Raw genomic sequence first — 21,090 nt, forward strand, 5'->3', positions numbered from 1 at the left:
CTAATCTCGACTTGTGCAACTTTGCTGGCCGTACCATGTCACTGTTAACGAGTGCTGGAGGTGCCAGGGCACTCTCTCGGGGCTCCTCAGGGGCGAGGAGGAGCGGGGCCATTACAGGGGCTGCGCCTTCACCTCGAGCGGAGGAATCCCCGGCGCCACGTCACCGCCACGCGCTCGGACGAGACCAACTGTGGGGTCGGGGTGGGGTGGGTTAACATTTTTTTGTTACAAACGAAAGTTTTACACATAATAACTACGCATTTATCATCACATTTACGCCGCAGTTAAAAGTCTACGTATGAAATTGACGCAACGGAATGTCCCTTTGTATCGCTTAAACAAAGGGGTATCGACAACAGCTACACTGTGAAGTGATTCTAGCATCCAAACTCCGGCCGACCCCCTTCAGGACTGATTAACAGTAACATGGTACAGCCCCCAAAGTTGCAAAAGTCGTTCCTTGGATCTCTGGAGTGAATTTTTAGTTGTAACAAAAACATCGCTTCCACTTTATTGTTGCTGCTGCTGCTTCCCGTTATAATCGAGGCAGCCACCAGCCACGCCGATGTAGCAGCCAGGGCGAGAAGACAGGGCACCTAGGAGCACACGCTCCGTGAAGACGCTCACCCACCCACCACCACACACGCGGAGCGGGCGATGGCTGCGTCTGACGATTTGCGGCAGCGGAGGAGAGGAACGGCAGCGGCAGACTCCCCCGGCCGGGGGGGCACCGCGGGGGGCACCGTGGGGGGCACCGCGGGGGGCACCGCGGGGGGCACACTGGGGGTCCAGGCATCTCGTCGGAGGTTGTCCCTGGCCGTCACGAGTCTCGCCGCGAGTCTGATCTTGGCTGGGTGCGTGGGCCACCCCCTCTCCCTACCCTCCCTCTCTCTCTCTGCGCATTGTGGCCCTGTTGTTCCGTTCGGGTGTGCGATCATCGCAGCAACAGTTTGGTCCGTGGAGGTGAATGTCAACAATGTGGAGGCCTGCTGCTCCTGCCGGCCGCAGCGAGAGAGAGAGGGCTTCACGAACTCGCGTCGCTTCGCTGTCCCTCCTCCTCCTCTGAAGGGGCGCACACTCCGGTGTGGTCACGATAATGTCCACAGTTTGTGTTGCATGGCCACAATAACACAACTACTGTGACTTTAAACTTTCGTGACTGCAGGAATTCATGTTCTTAGTTCTTTCGGTAAAGTCACGTAGATAGAAAATATGTTTTTTATTAAATTAAAAATAAGAGCAAAAAACCCACGACGTTTCGATCGTAACCCAAGCGGTCTTCATTTTTATTAACTACGTGACTTTACCGAAAGAACCAAGAATATGAATACAACGACTGGCCTGCCTTCAATACATCTCCATGGTTCCCTACATCTCTACGCGAATTTATATCTATGTGTCTCTGTATTTGTATGTATCTATGGATCTCTACGTATCTCTACAAGTCTCTGCATCTCGTGTCCCTGTGGGTTTATCCGATACGATCCAAAGTTCGGGCTACATGGCCAGAGTCGCACTACTCAGTGGTTCGGCTTTAATGCACCTCTACGTGTCTCTATGTGTCTCTACGTGTCTCTACGTGTCTCTATGTGTCTCTACGTGTCTCTACGTGTCTCTATGTGTCTCTACGTGTCTCTATGTATCTCTATGTGTCTCTGTGTATCTCTATACATCTCTACCTACGTGTCTCTACGTGTCTATGTATCTCTATACATCTCTACCTACGTGTCTCTATGTGTCTATGTGTCTCTACGTGTCTCTACGTGTCTCTATACATCTCTACCTACGTGTCTCTATGTGTCTCTGTGTATCTCTATACATCTCTACCTACGTGTCTCTATGTGTCTCTATGTGTCTCTACGTGTCTCTACGTGTCTCTATACATCTCTACCTACGTGTCTCTATGTGTCTCTGTGTATCTCTATACATCTCTACCTACGTGTCTCTACGTGTCTCTATGTGTCTCTGTGTGTCTCTATACATCTCTACCTACGTGTTTCTATGTGTCTCTGTGTATCTCTATACATCTCTACGTGTCTCTACGTGTCTCTATGTGTCTCTATACATCTCTACCTACGTGTCTCTACGTGTCTCTGTGTGTCTCTATACATCTCTACCTACGTGTTTCTATGTGTCTCTGTGTATCTCTATACATCTCTACGTGTCTCTACGTGTCTCTATGTGTCTCTATATATCTCTACCTACGTGTCTCTACGTGTCTCTATGTGTCTCTGTGTGTCTCTATACATCTCTACCTACGTGTCTCTACGTGTCTCTGTGTATCTCTATACATCTCTACCTACGTGTCTCTATGTGTCTCTGTGTATCTCTATACATCTCTACCTACGTGTCTCTTTGTGTCTGTGTATCTCAACGTGTCTCTACGTGTCTCTATGTGTCTCTACGTGTCTCTGTGTATCTCTATACATCTCTACCTACGTGTCTCTTTGTGTCTGTGTATCTCAACGTGTCTCTACGTGTCTCTATGTGTCTCTACGTGTCTATGTGTCTCTGTGTATCTCTATACATCTCTACCTACGTGTCTCTGTGTCTCTGTGTATCTCTATACATCTCTACCTACGTGTCTCTGTGTCTCTGTGTATCTCAACGTGTCTCTACGTGTCTCTATGTGTCTCTGTGTATCTCTATACATCTCTACCTACGTGTCTCTATGTGTCTCTGTGTATCTCTATACATCTCTACCTACGTGTCTCTATGTGTCTCTGTGTATCTCTGTGTATCTCTACGTGTCTCTATGTGTCTCTGTGTCTCTTCATGGGTGTGCTCCACATCGTCTGTGGTTCGGGTTGCATCGCCAAGGAGGTCGCCACGTGGCGGCCTCGTCGACGATGACGTTCTGACGACGTTCTGATGACGTTCTGATGAGGTTCAATGGGTTCCACCAGCGGTGACCCGAAGGCAGAAAGAGAGGAGACAGAGACACCAACCCTCCCGATTTAATCGAATTGCTGCCCAATTGTTCACAAACAAAAAACATCCTTTAGCGCATTCCGGTTTTTCAAAGAAAAGTATTTGTTTGGTACTCAGACGCAATGCACCTACAGGGAACACACGCGGTGTGGCACGTGCGAAACACGCGGTGTGGCACGCGTGAACACGCGGTGTGGCACGCGTGAACACTCGGTGTGGCACGTGCGAAACACGCGGTGTGGCACGTGCGAAACACGCGGTGTGGCACGCGTGAACACGCGGTGTGGCACGCGTGAACACGCGGTGTGGCACGCGTGAAACACGCGGTGTGGCACGCGTGAACACGCGGTGTGGCACGCGTGAACACACGGTGTGGCACGAGTGAAACACGCGGTGTGGCACGTGCGAAACACGCGGTGTGGCACGCGTGAACACGCGGTGTGGCACGCGTGAAACACGCGGTGTGGCACGCGTGAACACGCGGTGTGGCACGCGTGAACACACGGTGTGGCACGAGTGAAACACGCGGTGTGGCACGCGTGAACACGCGGTGTGGCACGCGTGAACACGCGGTGTGGCACGCGTGAACACGCGGTGTGGCACGCGTGAACACACGGTGTGGCACGCGTGAAACACGCGGTGTGGCACGCGTGAACGCGCGGTGTGGCACGCGTGAACGCGCGGTGTGGCACGCGTGAAACACGCGGTGTGGCACGCGTGAACGCGCGGTGTGGCACGCGTGAACACGCAGTGTGGCACGCGTGAACGCGCGGTGTGGCACGCGTGAACGCGCGGTGTGGCACGCGTGAACGCGCGGTGTGGCACGCGTGAAACACGCGGTGTGGCACGCGTGAACGCGCGGTGTGGCACGCGTGAACGCGCGGTGTGGCACGCGTGAACGCGCGGTGTGGCACGCGTGAACGCGCGGTGTGGCACGCGTGAAACACGCGGTGTGGCACGCGTGAACGCGCGGTGTGGCACGCGTGAACGCGCGGTGTGGCACGCGTGAAACACGCGGTGTGGCACGCGTGAACGCGCGGTGTGGCACGCGTGAACACAGTTGACCGCATTACGTGGCCTCGCGCGGCCAGCGTCTTAGCCGCCGCACTTCTTGGGCACCGAATTCATGGGACGCCAGCGCGTTCCACGAATTCCCTCCCCCAACGCCACAGTGCTCACGGGTGCTTGTGCGTCTCTCCAGCACGCCTCACCGCCCTGGCCATTGCGGTCCCCAGAGGGGGAGGCACCAGGACCCCTTTTGATGTCAACTCGCCCCTCGTGCTCTGTCCGCGGCTCTCTCTACGTGTTGCTGTGGAGAAGCGTCATTGTCTGAAACGTCGCCTATTTTATATATAGATGCGCTTCGGTGACCGTCTGGAACGCTCTTTTTTAAGATATTAAGAAACTACTGGAGCTATATATTTCTGAATAATTTAAATTGAAAACTAATTTCTTTAGAACTTCTTTTTGTGTTAAGTTTGTTGTCCTTTCCCTGCACGTCCGATTATCTCGGTTGTCTGTGTATGGTGCGAAAGAAGTTCATCATACAGACATGTCCCCCCCCCCTTGTTAAGGCATTGTTGTACTGCACCTTTATGTCACCACGTCAATGCCCCCCCCCCCCAACTCCTCGCTCTCAGCAACTCCGACTGACCTCTAACGGTGTTTGCTTTGTAAACATGGTCAAACAATTGCCACAACCCATGCACGCTATGGATTGTCTGAGGATGGCTCTAAGCTGGCAGTGGATTGACAAACGGGCCGTGTGTTTGTGTGCACGGGGCGCTGAGCGGTGACAATGCGTGATATCTCACTGGGCCATGACATCGCAAATGTTCGATGTACGGTTTGATTTTCAACAATGCGTGTTCAGCAACGGCTCTTCTTCATAGCACGGGCACTTTTTTTTAACGTGCCATGAAGAAAGGGGCATTGCCCGAATCGTCGCCGATAAACTATTCTCTTCACGGAGCGAGCATCTCGGTGACCGCCCCTTCACTGCCATCTGCGAATCGCAAAGTAACAGCGAGTATCAGAGCGTGCGCGGCAGTGCGCCCTTGGACAAGGCGAAGTGAGAGAGAGAGAGCTTGGGGATTGCATTCCCATTCATCACTCGCCCATCGCAGCGAACGACTGACACAACGTGGCCACGTGACGCGGTTTAGGAAAGCGGCGCCACGCGGCCCTCCCGCCGCTCCGCTGCACCGACCCCTGACCTCGGCCAGGGGTCGGCAACCTGCGGCTCCGGAGCATCGCTGCTCTTGAGACAGCGAGCTTCCTGGCGAATTCGAAACAAATGTCTCTCCTTGTGATTCTGGCTTGCCGACCCCTGACCTGGACAGAGGCCATGCTTCCCGCAGAAAGTGCTCGTGGGACAGCCGCACACCGTCGTTACGACGCTGTTTCTGAGCGGTCGACGACTTTCTTGAGCTGCGCGCTGAGCGGTGTGGTCGAGTCGGCGGAGTGACGTCATCTCGGTTCTTCGCCCCGCCACGGGATAACTGTAGGCTGAGTTCATGGTGCAAATGTGATTCAGTGATGCAGAACCGGGATGATCGGAGTTGCGAACCATCGCTACGAACCCGGCGACCCGGGTTCGATTCCCGCTCACGGCCAACACCAGCGACGATTATCTGAACTGGTCCTAGGCCTCCCCTAGGGCGACTCGGCTTCAAATGAGTACCTGGTACGGTGTGTAAACGTCGCCACTGGGGAGACAAAGGCGGCCGGGCGTGGTGCCCGCCACCCACCCCCTCGTGTGCCTTGCCAGCCTTCATAGATGCTCGCGAACAGCACTTGCCCCAACAGTCTGCCCGGGCTATACGGGGGTTCTTTGTTTTGTGTCTGTGTGTGCAAGAGGGCAATCATTGCCGATTTGGCGTGAACGCACCATCTCGTGTCTACCTTCACCGATTTGGGATTGGAATCTTCTGCCGTATAACTACGCAATGCCCCGATTCACAAATACTAAGGAGACATCACAGCGATGATGATGATGATACACTACTACTACTACTGTGCTACTCCTGACGCGGTTCTCTGGGCTTGACCACCTGAATGTGAAGTCGTAGTCGTTGCTCTGCATCTACATCAGCGGCCTTACGACAAGACGAAGAGAGATGGGAGGGGAAGAGTTGGACAGGCGTGCTAAAAACCAATAAACTAAACTGTGACATTTTGACTTAAAGCTTTCGTGACTGCAGTAATTCATATTTTTAGCTCTTTCGGTAAAGTCACGTTGAAGGGAAACAATAAAATAATAAAATATATAAAACAATAAAAATTCTCACGACGTTTCAACCATAACACAAACGGTCATCATCAGGTGTGAAAACCAACGGCAAGAAACATTTGAAAGAAGTGGCGGTCCGCATCTATTTATTTATTTATTTTTAAACGGTGCTTGTATTTTTTTTTATAAAACGTCAGCGCCACGCGCAGCGATTTGGCAGTTTATTTAGAAGGACTAGTCCATCCATGTTCTGAAAAGAGGAGGGACGAGACGAAAAATTAATGTATGCTGTCTGAAAGCCACTGTAAGCGTGAACAATCAATTAAGACCTGAAATGGTTTATCAAATCCTTCCAATGATTGCTAAGCCAGAATCCATCTTCTCGGTTGAAATTGTCTCTGTGCTTGTATATGTGGATAGCCTCATGAACGAATCTCTCATGGTAGCCAGATGGCTTACAAAGAACCTCTGTCTTGGCGAAGTCAATGTCATGTGAGCCTACTGAATTATAACAATGATCTGCCACGGCTGAGGTATTGATCCTACTGTGTTTAAGGTCTGCTTTGTGTTCACGAATGCGGTCCGAGACATGTCGTTTGGTTTCTCCAATGTAACTACTACCACAGAGGCAACTTAGTTTTAGACACCAGGGTACTGTATGTCTAGAATCACATCTTTTACAGACGGAACCAGATCACGGATTTTGTGTAATGTGTTGAAATGGACCTGGATCTTGTGTGTATTCAAGATTTTGGAGATCTTTTTTGTGATCCCCGCAATGTAGGGTAAAGTGATGGTTTTGAAAGGCTCCTCAAGAGGGTCCTTCTTCATGGTTTAAGTGATAGCTTTGGGGATTGTATAGTCAGAGTAACCATTAGCCTTAAGAGCTTGGTGTACGTGCTTGAGTTCACTGCCTATGTGTTCCTGGTCGGATATGCATTGGGCTCTATGGTACAGAGTCTTGATGAGATAATTCTTCTGTGATGGATGGTGGTGGGAATCCGGTTTCAGATAAGCATCCGTATGGGTAGCTTTCCTGCAGACAGAGTGGCTCATTGAACCATCAGGTCTCTTTTTTATTAGGACATCCAAAAAAGGTAGCTTGCCATCTTTTTCGACTTCCACGGTAAACCTGATGGCTGGGTGTATGGAATTGATGTGGTCGAAGAATTGGTCTAGAGCAGGCCGGCCATGTGGCCAGATGACAAAAGTGTCATCCATGTACCTCTTCCATAAGGTTGGGCGCAGAGTGGCAGTCTGGATGGCGTCAGTCTCAAATTTATCCATGAAAATGTTAGCTATAACCGGAGATAGGGGGTAGCCCATTGGGGTGCCCTCAGTTTGTTTGTATAAAATTCCATTCCAAGTGAATTATGTATTGGTTAAGCAGTGTCTCACCAGAGGGATACCTCAGTGTTTAGTCCTTGATGAACCAAGTCTTCAATGATTGCGATGGTGTCAGGTACAGGAACTTTGGTGAATAAGGAAGCTAAATCAAAACTGACAAGCAGGTCGTCTGGGGACAGGGAAATACCCTTGATTGTCGATACCAGGTGAGTAGAATTTTGTACCGCAGAGGTGGTTTTTCCAGTGAAAGGACGCAGGATTTCAGACAAAAAACGAGCCAGTTTGTAGGTGGGGGAGTTGATAGTAGAGACAATGGGACGAAGGGGTGTATCTACTTTATGTATTTTTGGTAAGCCGTATAATCTTGGTGGCCTGGCAGCAGAAGGTTTCAACGAAAACTGTTAAAATTGATCAATTAATGCGGTTGAATCAGAAATTATTTTGTTGGTTTGTGCGACGAGGGCAAACCGCCACTTCTTTCAAATGTTTCTTGCCGTTGGTTTTCACACCTGATGATGACCGTTTGTGTTATGGTCGAAACGTCGTGAGAATTTTTATTGTTTTATATATATTTTATTATTTTATTATTTCCCTTCAACGTGACTTTACCGAAAGAGCTAAGAATATAAACTGTGAAACTTATTTTACCAGGTAAGGCCCACTGAACTAGCTATAGAGCTGTTTTTCAGAAGCGACCTGGCCACAAATGATTGCTCGGCTAAGTGGCTTATCATGTGGACATTTATAGCAGCCAAATACTCTAAACGCGTGATGTTGATTCTAAATGTGGAGGGGAAAATCCGGAGAAAAATCCACGCGACCACAGGGAGAGACCCACGCAAACTCAAAATATACAGCAGGCCTCAAAGTCGGGATTTAACATCTGGCCACCGGGTTTGCTCGATGTTATTGTAGAAGCGCTCCCTTGGAAGGACGGAGATCTCGGCTCGCCACAGTCCCAAGCGGTCTGAGGCCTGTATCAACGGTGACCTCGGTGCTCACGGTGACGGGATGACTTCGCAGACTCCTCTGGGTGGCAGCTGTTTCTAGGCGACACTTTGCATATACACTCTCTTCCTGGTGCATTGTCATATTTGTTACATAGATCTAAGGTGGTTTAAGGCAGAAAATGACTGCGGAACTGGTTCAACTGGAGGGGTGATGGGGGGGAGGGGGTCACCATTTGAGAGACACGGGACTCTGTAGCCGCGTGCGTGACGCTCGATGACCGGGTTGCAGACGACGCGAGAAGGTACACAGCCGCTGTGTACGCTGCGGTGTATTCGTGGCACCGGGGATGCGTCGATCGGCGAATTGCGCACGGAGCGTTCCCGGCAATGGAGGGCGAGTGGAAGCACAATGACCCGGTTAGAATGGCCATCAAGTTTCACGTTGTGGTTTTTATTAATTAACCAACTCTAGAGTCCAGGGTAGTGTGCCATTGGCAAGAGTGAACTGGGTCAACAACATTACAAAAGCAAGACAACTGAATCCATAATAAATTTTGATTTAAAGCTTTCGTGACTGCATGGATTAATATTCTTGGTTCTTTTGGTAAGTCACGTAGAGGAGAAACAATAAAATAAAAAAATATAAAACAATAAAATTCTCACGACGATTCGACTGCAACACAAGCAATCATCATCAGGTGTTAAAACCACAAATTTTCTTGCTGTGGTTTTCACACCTGATGATGATTGCTTGTGTTGCAGTCGAAACGTCGTGAGAATTTTATTGTTTTATATTTTTATTATTTTATTGTTTCCCTTCTACGTGACTTTACCGAAAGAACCAAGAATATGAATCCATAATAGATGTTTTTGGGTGAGATATGTGTCGTTCAACCTGCCACCACCCGACACAGCAAGCTTTGTCGCGTAAACAAAACGTGCGATTCGTTGCTAGTACAGCACAAATTCGGTGCGTTGGAGAGTAAACCTACTACAACATTTACAATTCGGGTACTGTGACGTTCGGCTTGTGATTACAACCGGCATCATCAGGAGGAGACTCAGAGTTGTGGACAAATCCTCCTGGTTCTATGATGGATAATATTGGTCGCGAAAGCCTACGTGTTAAAATAGTTGAGTATAGCAGTGCGGCGAATATAAATCGGAAGAAAAAGCGAAGTGCTTCACGCGAGACGCACTGAAGACCGTGCACAGACACAATCCAGTGTTAATTAGGAATTAATTCCACGTGGTGCAACGCGAGCAACAGGCACGTGACAGAGATGCCGGGTGGCTGGTGATCAAACGTGAATGGACGAGGATAGATGACCGCGTAGCTTCGGGGAGAATCATGATAATACAGTGGATACAATAGTGACTTTTAACTCCAAGAATATATATTTTTTCATGCCATCGTTACAATTAATTCAATATAGCTTTGTGTGTCCTGACCTGTGGGCCACCATGCATATTTTTCCCCCTATCAAGGTCAGGGAGTTTTTTGACGGATGTGTTAAAGTTTGTTGTTGCTGTTTAATATACTGGAATGCCCTCAGAGTTTTCTCGTGTTTATATGCAGCCACTTATTTGGTGAGATGAATCTTGGGCCACGTGTCCCAGCCCCCGAATCAGAACGTCAGAGGGTCGTCAACAAAAGCGCCTCGCCAGATAACGCCAACTCGAGCGCTGACGATGTACAACAAAGACAAAGGTCCCCCGTGTAGCCTTAACAGACTGCAGGAGCAAGTGCCGTTAACGAGCACTCGTGAGAGCCTGGCGCGGTGTGTAAACATCGCCAGTGGAGAGACACCGCGCTACGAACCCGGCGACCCCCGCTCACGGCCAATCACCGGTGACGATTATCTGGATCGGTCCCGGGGCTCCCCTTCATTCGACTCAGCCCCAAATGTGTACCTGGTGCGGCATCTAAGCATCGCCACTGGGGAGACAAAGGCGGCCGAGCGTGGTGATGGCCACCCACCCCGGCCTTCATAGGTGCTCGCTAGCAGCACTTGCCCCAACAGTCTGTGAATGCTATAGGGGGGACCTTTGTCTTTGCATTGCGGGGTGCTTTCAGTGACAGGCAATGATAACGACGTCTCTCTCTCTGTCTCTCCCGGCTGTACACGCGGCCCGTTTCATTCCTTTGCTGCGTCGCCAGCGTGCGAATCGGAGGCTCGTGCAGGAGAGAGATAGGGGTGGGGGTTACGCACGCAACCAGTGGAACGCGTAGCGTGCGTTACCCCGATGTGGGGAATTCCCCGCACTCGGAGAAAACAGATTTCTCGCAGATAAAAATAAAATCACGCACTTCCTTCTCCTCCTCCGACCCCCCTACCCCCCGTCACCGCAACCACCTAGAACCCTGAGCTTGCATTCACTCGCCGCTACGTCAGCGAGCACCGCACGCATGCGGGAGAGATGCAAGGGTATTGATTGAAATTGTAAACATGTGGGAGCCCGTTCGTGCCTTTCCCGTCGCTCGGTGCGCTATGCACCGTGAGATTCAGTAGCACGGTCGGCTACGTACGGTGCGAAAGAAGTTCACCGTACATGTGTGCACTGTATACAGGGTGCTTAAAAAAAATGTTAACGCTTCTGAGAATTTGCAACGAGACCACGAGAAATCTGCTGCCTCTGGACCTTGGAGACCACCTGGGGAAGATTCCAGGCACGCGTTGACAACGATGGCGATCGAGTGGAGACTCTTTGACTTTTTGAAGAAATCCACATAGATTTGTTATCGTGTCGTCATCTCCCATTCAAAACGAAAGTCCCATATAAGTGAAGCACCCTGTGTATATATGGGATGGCAGTGCACAGGGCCGTCTATGGGGGGGGCGAGTTTCGGAGCAACTCAGGCTTCCTGGGTCCCCAGACGCCTTCAAACCAACCCGGAAGTGTTACATCTGACACTGTGACCTCGAAGCGCGCCCCCCCCAAGTAAGGGGCCCGGGGCAGTCGCCCCCCGATTTTCAGTACCCTCGGTACGGCTCTGGCAGGACACGGCGGACAATGGAAACACCACCACAGCTGACAGGACACTGCGGACAATGGAAACACCGCCACTGCTGCCACAGCTGGCAGGACACGGCGGACAATGGAAACATCACCACAGCTGCCACTGCTGGCAGGACACGGCGGACAATGGAAACACCACCACTGCTGGCAGGACACGGGGGACAATGGAAACACCACCACTGCTGGCAGGACACGGGGGACAATGGAAACATCACCACAGCTGCCACTGCTGGCAGGACACGGGGGACAATGGAAACACCGCCACTGCTGCCACAGCTGGCAGGACACGGGGGACAATGGAAACATCACCACAGCTGCCACTGCTGGCAGGACACTGCGGACAATGGAAACACCACCACAGCTGGCAGGAAACTGCGGACAATGGAAACACCACCACTGCTGCCACTGCTGCCACTGCTGCCACTGCTGTGGTCCCATCGGCAGGTCGCCTGCGGGGCGCGACAGTCACGGGTGCTCCCCGCCTCTTTGAGGGCCAGCGTGGAGGAGTAGGCCAAGTTACCCTCTCCGGAGGGGCTTGCCTCGAGCTCCCTCTAGTGGAGGCCCTTCCGCCAGCAGTGGCGTGAGCGGGGAATTTCAGCGCTGCGCCTTTACCCATTCGGTGTTGAGGAGTGGTTCTTAACGTGGGGTGTGAAATGGCCTTTGTGGGGTTACGAGACGTGGGCAGATTTTTTTCGAAGGTAAATCGTCGAAAACGCAAATTAAGTACGGGCACATCAAACTCCTGTGTAGTTACTAACATTATACATTTGTCAATGGTTGAGAACCAAAGGGGTGCAAGGCTGCAGTAAAGGTTTAAGAACCGCTGCCGTAGAGCGAACCCTCGAGGCCAGAGCGTGCCGAAAGTCCGTGCCACATACCTCATTTAAACCACCGTCACCACGACCTGGGGCAGCAGCGCTGGAATGGCACTCATTTCTGGTGCGCCTATCAAATAAATAATGTTAAAGGATAATAGGCGACGTTTCAGGCGATGGTCCTTCTGCAGCACATAAAGAAGGGCCATTGCCCAAAACGTTGTCTGTTGTGTATCGTTTTTACTTGAAGGCCAGGCAGTGTTATTATTGACCAGCGTTTTGTTGAGTTTTTTAGTATTAGCCAGGCCTGACTCTGACCGACACACAAACACTTTTGTTCTTTTGGTAAAGTCACGTAGATAAAAAAATAAAATAAAATTTAAAATAAAAGCAAAAAACCACGACGTTTCGATCGCAACACAAGTGGTCTTCATCAGGCTGACGCTGCCTGATGAAGACCGCTTATTTTATTGATGTTTTCTATCTACGTGACTTTAGCGAAAGAACCAAATACTATGCATTCCTGCAGTCACGAACGTTTTAAGTAAAAATTTGACCCCCAAACCCACTGACCGACATTTTGTAACCGGTCCTGGGCCTCAGCCAGGTCAACTCAGCCTTTTATGAGCACCTGGTACGGTGTGTAAACATCAGCACTGGGGAAACAAAGACGTCCTGGCACGGTGTTGCTGGCACCACCCCCATCGTGTGCCGTGCCGGCCTTCATAGGGTGCTCGCTCACAACGCTTCCCCTCGGCTATACGGAGAGGAGGGGGGATTGTCGTCTTTGTGTGTCTGTGTTCTTCGCAGGTGGCTGGGCATTCAGATCGGGCAACTGTCCGAGCTGGAGACGCGGGGACCTGGGGTGCGGGACTTGGAGGATCTGAGGGCCCAGATTGAAAGCCTTCACGCTGTGATACGAGACCAACAAAAGCAGGTCCATCCCAACGTCTATCTCCCTTTTCCCCTCATCGTCGGAATCAACATAATCGTCATCATCATCGTATACGGCACAGTTTGGTCAAACGTTGGTCCGTCGGTTCTGAGCACATGGCCTAAATGTCGCGCGGTTACCGGCCGTGCGGCGAGTGTAATTCCTGTGGTTGGGATACAGCCCGTGGCTGGCCTAAAAAACTAGACGAAGTTTTTACCAGGTAAGGCCCCACTGAGCTTGTGCAGCTCTTTTCCATGAGCGACCCGACTCTCACAAATGACAAACTCAACGATGTGGCTCATCGTCGTGTGGGCATTTATAGCGGCAGCGAAAAACTCTGAACGCGTGGCGATTCATCGAAATGTGGAGGGAAAAACCGGAGGACCCGGAGAACAATCCTCATAAGCTTTAAATATAAATGTTAGCGGATTTAAAATTTGCGAAATTGTTCAGGAACGTATTATCCCCACCCCCCCGCAAATATGAAGGGTTTGCTCTACTCCCAGCAGTTATTGTGCCACCATGTATGTATCTGGGGAAGCTGCATGCTTAGAATTACACCAGCAAAAAGAGGAATATGTGGATTAGAGAATGGTTAGAAACATCGTATTGTTTGTATCTTAAGCTTCTTCCGCACCGTACATAGTAAACGGTGATAATCGTTGGTGCGATCCATCACAATTTATAATAGAAGTTTTTTTGCGTTAAATCGTGTTAGTGTATCCAGCACACCGGTGTGTTGCATAGTAAACCCACGGCATTTACAGTTTGAATATGATGTTTGGCTGGTGTTACAACCAGGATCATCGGTCTTAAACAGAATAAAGGTGATGTCAGAGGGGCGGTTATTGTTATGTAAATTACAATGGATTATCACGTAGGCTTTCGCGACAGTACACTAGTAACTAGTGCAGCTCACTAGTAACTAATTTGCAAGTTCCGTTTACGTGACAAACCTTACTAATTGGCTGTGTTGGGTGGTGGCGGGTTAAACGACACGTTTCTATTTACGTGATCTAACCCAAAAAACCTCTTATGGATGATATTGGTCGCCCTACTACTGCTTACTCTGTGTGTTAACATCATGATTTACACCTCTCTCTCTGCAGGTGACAGCTTTAGAAAGCGTCGGAGATTCCATCGTTGCCGGCGATGCGGATACTGGGAGACGAGGTGGCCCAGGGATTCAGGAGGAGGGTGATGATCAAGAAAGAAAGGGGGTCAAGGGAGAGGAGGAGGAGGAGGGACAGCACCCAGCGACGGCGAAGAACGGACAGCGACCGGGAACGGCGAGCGACCTGGGACAGGAGGCGTGGCGAGTGGCGCGAGAACTCCACAAGCAACTCACGGCGATCAAAACCGACATGCGACGCATCACAGGTAGAGAGGGAAAGAGAAATCCAGAGGAGTGGGCCAGAGCAACCAGATGCGGGGAGATGTTAACTACCTCAATTGGTCAACAGGAAGTCGTGGGTTCGATTCAGACCCTGATGCCTGTATATTTGGAGTTTGCGTGTCTCTCTCTGCCCGTGGTTCTGTGGATTTTTGCCCGGGTCCTCCGGTTTTTCCCTCAACATTTAGAATCAACATCACGCGGTTAGAGCATTTGGCTGCTCTAAATTTCCACGTGATGATGAAAAAAAAAGGTCTATCCGGCACACTGCCTCGCTAACCCCGCCACACATCGCTTGTTAACCTCGTTACACGCTCGCTAGCTAACCGCGCCACACATGGCTTGTTAACCTCGTTACACGCTTTCTCGCTAACCCTGCCACACAGTTTGTTAACCTCGTTACACGCTTTCTCGCTAACCCCACCACACATCGCTTGTTAACCTCGTTACACGCTCCCTAGCTAACCGCGCCACACAGTTTGTCAACCTCGTTACACGCTTTCTCGCTAACCCTGCTACACAGTTTGTCAACCTCGTTACATGCTTTCTCGCTAACCCTGCTACACAGTTTGTTAACCTCGTTACACGCTTGCTCGCTAACCCTGCCACACAGTTTGTCAACCTTGTTACACGCTTTCTCGCTAACCCCGCCACACAGTTTGTTAACCTCGTTACACGCTTTCTCGCTAACCCTGCCACACAGTTTGTTAACCTCGTTACACGCTTTCTCGCTAACCCCGCCACACAGTTTGTTAACCTCGTTACACGCTTTCTCGCTAACCCCGCCACACAGTTTGTTAACCTCGTTACACGCTTTCTCGCTAACCCTGCCACACAGTTTGTTAACCTCGTTACACGCTTTCTCGCTAACCCCGCTACACAGTTTGTTAACCTCGTTACACGCTTTCTCGCTAACCCCGCCACACAGCTTGTTAACCTCGTTACACGCTTTCTCGCTAACCGCGCCACACATGGCTTGTTAACCTCGTTACACGCTTTCTCGCTAACCCCGCCACACAGCTTGTTAACCTCGTTACACGCTTTCTCGCTAACCCCGCCACACAGTTTGTCAACCTCGTTACACGCTTTCTCGCTAACCCTGCCACACAGTTTGTTAACCTCGTTACACGCTTTCTCGCTAACCCTGCTACACAGTTTGTTAACCTCGTTACACGCTTGCTCGCTAACCCTGCCACACAGTTTGTTAACCTCGTTACACGCTTTCTCGCTAACCCTGCCACACAGTTTGTCAACCTTGTTACACGCTTTCTCGCTAACCCCGCCACACAGCTTGTTAACCTCGTTACACGCTTTCTCGCTAACCCCGCCACACAGTTTGTTAACCTCGTTACACGCTTTCTCGCTAACCCCGCCACACAGTTTGTTAACCTCGTTACACGCTTTCTCGCTAACCCCGCCACACAGTTTGTTAACCTCGCTACACGCTTTCTCTGCTAACCGCGCCACACATCGCTTGTTAACCTCGTTACACGCTTTCTCGCTAACCCCGCCACACAGTTTGTCAACCTCGTTACACGCTTTCTCGCTAACCCCGCCACACAGTTTGTTAACCTCGTTACACGCTTTCTCGCTAACCCCACCACACAGTTTGTCAACCTCGTTACACGCTTTCTCGCTAACCCTGCCACACAGTTTGTTAACCTCGTTACACGCTTTCTCGCTAACCCCGCCACACAGTTTGTTAACCTCGTTACACGCTTTCTCGCTAACCCCGCCACACAGTTTGTTAACCTCGTTACACGCTTTCTCGCTAACCCCACCACACAGTTTGTCAACCTCGTTACACGCTTTCTCGCTAACCCTGCCACACAGTTTGTTAACCTCGTTACACGCTTTCTCGCTAACCCCGCCACACAGTTTGTTAACCTCGTTACACGCTTTCTCGCTAACCCCGCCACACAGTTTGTTAACCTCGTTACACGCTTTCTCGCTAACCCCGCCACACAGTTTGTTAACCTCGTTACACGCTTTCTCGCTAACCCCGCCACCCAGCTTGTTAACCTCGTTACACGCTTTCTCGCTAACCCCGCCACACAGTTTGTTAACCTCGTTACACGCTTTCTCGCTAACCCCGCCACACAGTTTGTTAACCTCGTTACACGCTTTCTCGCTAACCCCACCACACAGTTTGTCAACCTCGTTACACGCTTTCTCGCTAACCCTGCCACACAGTTTGTTAACCTCGTTACACGCTTTCTCGCTAACCCCGCCACACAGTTTGTTAACCTCGTTACACGCTTTCTCGCTAACCCCGCCACACAGTTTGTTAACCTCGTTACACGCTTTCTCGCTAACCCCACCACACAGTTTGTCAACCTTGTTACACGCTTTCTCGCTAACCCCGCCACCCAGCTTGTTAACCTCGTTACACGCTTTCTCGCTAACCCCGCCACACAGCTTGTTAACCTCGTTACACGCTTTCTCGCTAACCCCGCCACACAGTTTGTTAACCTCGTTACACGCTTTCTCGCTAACCCCGCCACACAGTTTGTTAACCTCGTTACACGCTTTCTCGCTAACCCCGCCACACAGTTTGTTAACCTCGTTACACGCTTTCTCGCTAACCCTGCCACACAGTTTGTTAACCTCGTTACACGCTTTCTCACTAACCCCGCCACACAGCTTGTCAACCTCGTTACACGCTTTCTCGCTAACCCTGCCACACAGCTTGTCAACCTCGTTACACGCTATCTCGCTAACCCTGCCACACAGTTTGTTAACCTCGTTACACGCTTTCTCGCTAACCCCACCACACAGTTTGTCAACCTCGTTACACGCTTTCTCGCTAACCCTGCCACACAGTTTGTTAACCTCGTTACACGCTTTCTCGCTAACCCCGCCACACAGTTTGTTAACCTCGTTACACGCTTTCTCGCTAACCCCGCCACACAGTTTGTTAACCTCGTTACACGCTTTCTCGCTAACCCCACCACACAGTTTGTCAACCTCGTTACACGCTTTCTCGCTAACCCTGCCACACAGTTTGTTAACCTCGTTACACGCTTTCTCGCTAACCCCGCCACACAGTTTGTTAACCTCGTTACACGCTTTCTCGCTAACCCCGCCACACAGTTTGTTAACCTCGTTACACGCTTTCTCGCTAACCCCGCCACACAGTTTGTTAACCTCGTTACACGCTTTCTCGCTAACCCTGCCACACAGTTTGTTAACCTCGTTACACGCTTTCTCGCTAACCCCGCCACACAGCTTGTCAACCTCGTTACACGCTTTCTCGCTAACCCTGCCACACAGCTTGTCAACCTCGTTACACGCTTTCTCGCTAACCCCGCCACCCAGCTTGTTAACCTCGTTACACGCTTTCTCGCTAACCCCGCCACACAGCTTGTCAACCTCGTTACACGCTTTCTCGCTAACCCTGCCACACAGCTTGTTAACCTCGTTACACGCTTTCTCGCTAACCCCGCCACACAGTTTGTTAACCTCGTTACACGCTTTCTCGCTAACCCCGCTACACAGTTTGTTAACCTCGTTACACGCTTTCTCGCTAACCCCGCCACACAGCTTGTTAACCTCGTTACACGCTATCTCGCTAACCGCGCCCGCCGCAGGCCTGCAGGAGGAGGTGAGTGGCCTGCGCCAGGGCCTCTCCTCGCTCGTCGAGCGTGCCGACGAGCTCGACGCCGAGACGGCGCGCCGCCTAGGCGCCGCCATCGCCGCCAACGTCGAGTCCCTGGCGGAGCTCCGCCTGGCGGGCGAGCGGGCGGAGCGGCGCTCCGACTCGCTGGCCGCCGAGGTGCTGGAGCTGCGGGCCTCGCAGGGCGAGGCCGCCGAGCGGCTGGGCGTGCTGGCGGCCGGGCGCGCCGCGCTGCTGCGGGCCGCCGCCGGGGCGTCGGGCGCGGCCCTCCGGCTGGAGGCGCTGCGGGCGGACGCGGCCGCCGCCGAGAGGTTCGCCGACGAGTTGGCGGGGCGCGTGGGCGTGCTGGCGGGGCACGTGGGAGTGCTGGAGGGGCACGTGGGCGTGCTGGAGGGCCACGCCACGCGGGCCGACGAGTTGGCGGGGGAGGTCGCACGCAGGGTCGGGGGTGGGGGTCGGAGAGGGGATGCGGTTGGGAGTGAAGGGGGGAATGAGGTGGGGAATGAGGGAGGGAATGAAGGAGGGAATGAGGGAGGGAGTGAGGTGGGGAATGAGGGAGGGAGTGAAGGAGGGAATGAGGTTGGGAATGAGATGGGGAATGAGGGAGGGAATGAGGTGGGGAATGAGGGAGGGAATGAGGGAGGGAATGAGGTGGGGAATGAGGGAGGGGATGAAGGAGGGAATGAGGGAGGGAATGAGATGGAGAATGAGGGAGGGAATGAAGTGGGGAATGAGGGAGGGAATGAGGGAAGGAATGAGGTGGGGAATGAGGGAGGGAATGAGGTGGGGAATGAGGGAGGGAATGAGGTTGGGAATGAGGGAGGGAATGAGGTGGGGAATGAGGGAGGGAATGAGGTGGGGAATGAGGGAGGGAATGAGGTGGGGAATGAGGGAGGGAATGAGGGAGGGAGTGAAGGAGGGAATGAGGGAGGGAGTGAAGGAGGGAATGAGAGAGGGAGTGAAGGAGGGAATGAGGGAGGGAATGAGGGAGGGAGTGAAGAAGGGAATGAGGTTGGGAATGAGGGAGGGGATGAAGGAGGGAATGAGGGAGGGAGTGAGGTGGGGAATGAGGGAGGGAGTGAAGGAGGGAATGAGGTTGGGAATGAGGGAGGGGATGAAGGAGGGAATGAGGGAGGGAGTGAGGTGGGGAATGAGGGAGGGAGTGAAGGAGGGAATGAGGTTGGGAATGAGATGGGGAATGAGGGAGGGAATGAAGTGGGGAATGAGGGAGGGAATGAGGTGGGGAATGAGGGAGGGGATGAAGGAGGGAATGAGATGGGGAATGAGGGAGGGAATGAGGTGGGGAATGAGGGAGGGAATGAGGGAGGGAATGAGATGGGGAATGAGGGAGGGAATGAGGTGGGGAATGAGGGAGGGAATGAGGTTGGGAATGAGGGAGGGAATGAGGTGGGGAATGAGGGAGGGAATGAGGTTGGGAATGAGGGAGGGAATGAGGTGGGGAATGAGGGAGGGAATGAGGTGGGGAATGAGGGAGGGAATGAGGTGGGGAATGAGGGAGGGAATGAGGTTGGGAATGAGGGAGGGAATGAGGGAGGGAGTGAAGGAGGGAATGAGGGCGGGAATGAGGGAGGGGATGAGGTTGGGAATGAGGGAGGGGATGAGGGAGGGGATGAGGTTTGGAATGAGGGAGGGGATGAGGTTTGGAATGAGGGAGGGAATGAGGGAGGGGATGAGGTTTGGAATGAGGTTTGGAATGAGGGAGGGAATGAGGGAGGGAATGAGGGAGGGGATGAGGGAGGGGATGCGGGAGGGGATGAGGGAGGGAATGAGGTTGAGAATGAGGGAGGGAATGAGGGAGGGAATGAGGGAGGGGATGAGGTTTGGAATGAGGGAGTGAATGAGGGAGGGGATGAGGTTGGGAATGAGGGAGGGAATGAGGGAGGGAATGAGGGAGGGAATGAGGGAGGGGATGCGGGAGGGGATGAGGATGAGGGCGTAGATGAGAAGGAAACCGCCATTGGTGATGAGGATGGTGATGATGAGGGTGAGGATGATGAGGATGGTGATGTGATCGAACGCGAGGAAGGGGGCCGGGGTGGTTGATGGGAACGGCGGCGATGATGATGATGATGACGACGACGACGACGACGACGGTGTGGACGCGGCCATTGTCCACTCCTGACACCTTCCGCCTCTTACGGGGCTGCCCACCTAACTCCTCGACGGGGCGGGGGGGGGATTGTGACCTCTCCGTGAGTTCTCCGTAACCTCTCCGTGACCTCTCTGTGACCTCTCCCTGACCTCTCCGTGACCTCTCCGTATGTGTGTGTGACATTCGTTGCTGAACAGGCTTGCTACTGCCTCCGCCGCTCCATTGCGCTCTTTCGTCGCAGAAACTCTGTTTCTACCGGGGGGGGGGGGGGGGGCGTGGGGCGGGCAATGTGAAGTGTTGGTGTCGGGACTGGGCGTTTCGCGTTTTTAGTTTTTGTTACGACATATATATAATGTTTTTTTTTTAATATACAGACACGATCCCCGTTGTTCTGTACCTTTTAAAAGTAGCGTTGGAAAAAAAAATAAGCATTTGAATGTAATGCGTAATGTATGCAATGCACCTTTCTGTGTACTGTGCAGTAGCAGCAGGGGGGTGCCTTGGCCCCAACTCGTAGCTTTGACCACCACGGGGGCCAAGGGGGGCCAAGGGGGGCCGAGGGGGCCAAGGGGGGCCAAAGCTACGAGTTGGGACCTCCCTTGACAATCGCCATGACATCTGTGTTCAACAAGAGTGGAAAAGAACAACAAAGACTTATTTAAAATGCGGTTTACATTTATTTTTAATGAAAACGCTTGAATTTACGTTGCACGTTTTTTTAAATTTTATTTTAATTAG

At 51.9% G+C, this 21,090-nt stretch overlaps 1 protein-coding gene across 1 annotated transcript; it reads left to right on the forward strand.

The window, feature by feature from the left end:
* The first annotated feature begins 289 nt into the window (after positions 1 to 289).
* LOC116944310 (uncharacterized) lies at positions 290 to 20,869 on the forward strand. Its single transcript, XM_076068648.1, has 5 exons — positions 290 to 854; positions 13,107 to 13,233; positions 14,340 to 14,610; positions 18,214 to 18,687; positions 20,835 to 20,869. The coding sequence occupies exons 1-5, from the start codon at positions 658 to 660 to the stop codon at positions 20,867 to 20,869; spliced, it is 1,104 nt and encodes a 367-aa protein (XP_075924763.1). The 5' UTR covers positions 290 to 657.
* The last annotated feature ends 221 nt before the right edge of the window (positions 20,870 to 21,090 follow it).

Source organism: Petromyzon marinus, chromosome 21 (genome assembly GCF_048934315.1).
Source record: "Petromyzon marinus isolate PM22_M1 ecotype Great Lakes invasive population chromosome 21, UKy_Petmar_22M1.pri1.0, whole genome shotgun sequence".
Lineage (NCBI taxonomy): Eukaryota > Metazoa > Chordata > Hyperoartia > Petromyzontiformes > Petromyzontidae > Petromyzon > Petromyzon marinus.

What these genes read in the sequence shown, in the direction of transcription:
- LOC116944310 (XM_076068648.1), top strand. Translation starts at nt 658, where the DNA reads ATGGCTGCGTCTGACGATTTGCGGCAGCGGAGGAGAGGAACGGCAGCG. An exon ending in GCGAGTCTGATCTTGGCTGG is followed by an intron (nt 855 to 13,106) that starts GTGCGTGGGCCA and finishes TGTTCTTCGCAG; the next exon opens with GTGGCTGGGCATTCAGATCG. An exon ending in GGTCGCACGCAGGGTCGGGG is followed by an intron (nt 18,688 to 20,834) that starts GTGGGGGTCGGA and finishes TGTACTGTGCAG; the next exon opens with TAGCAGCAGGGGGGTGCCTT.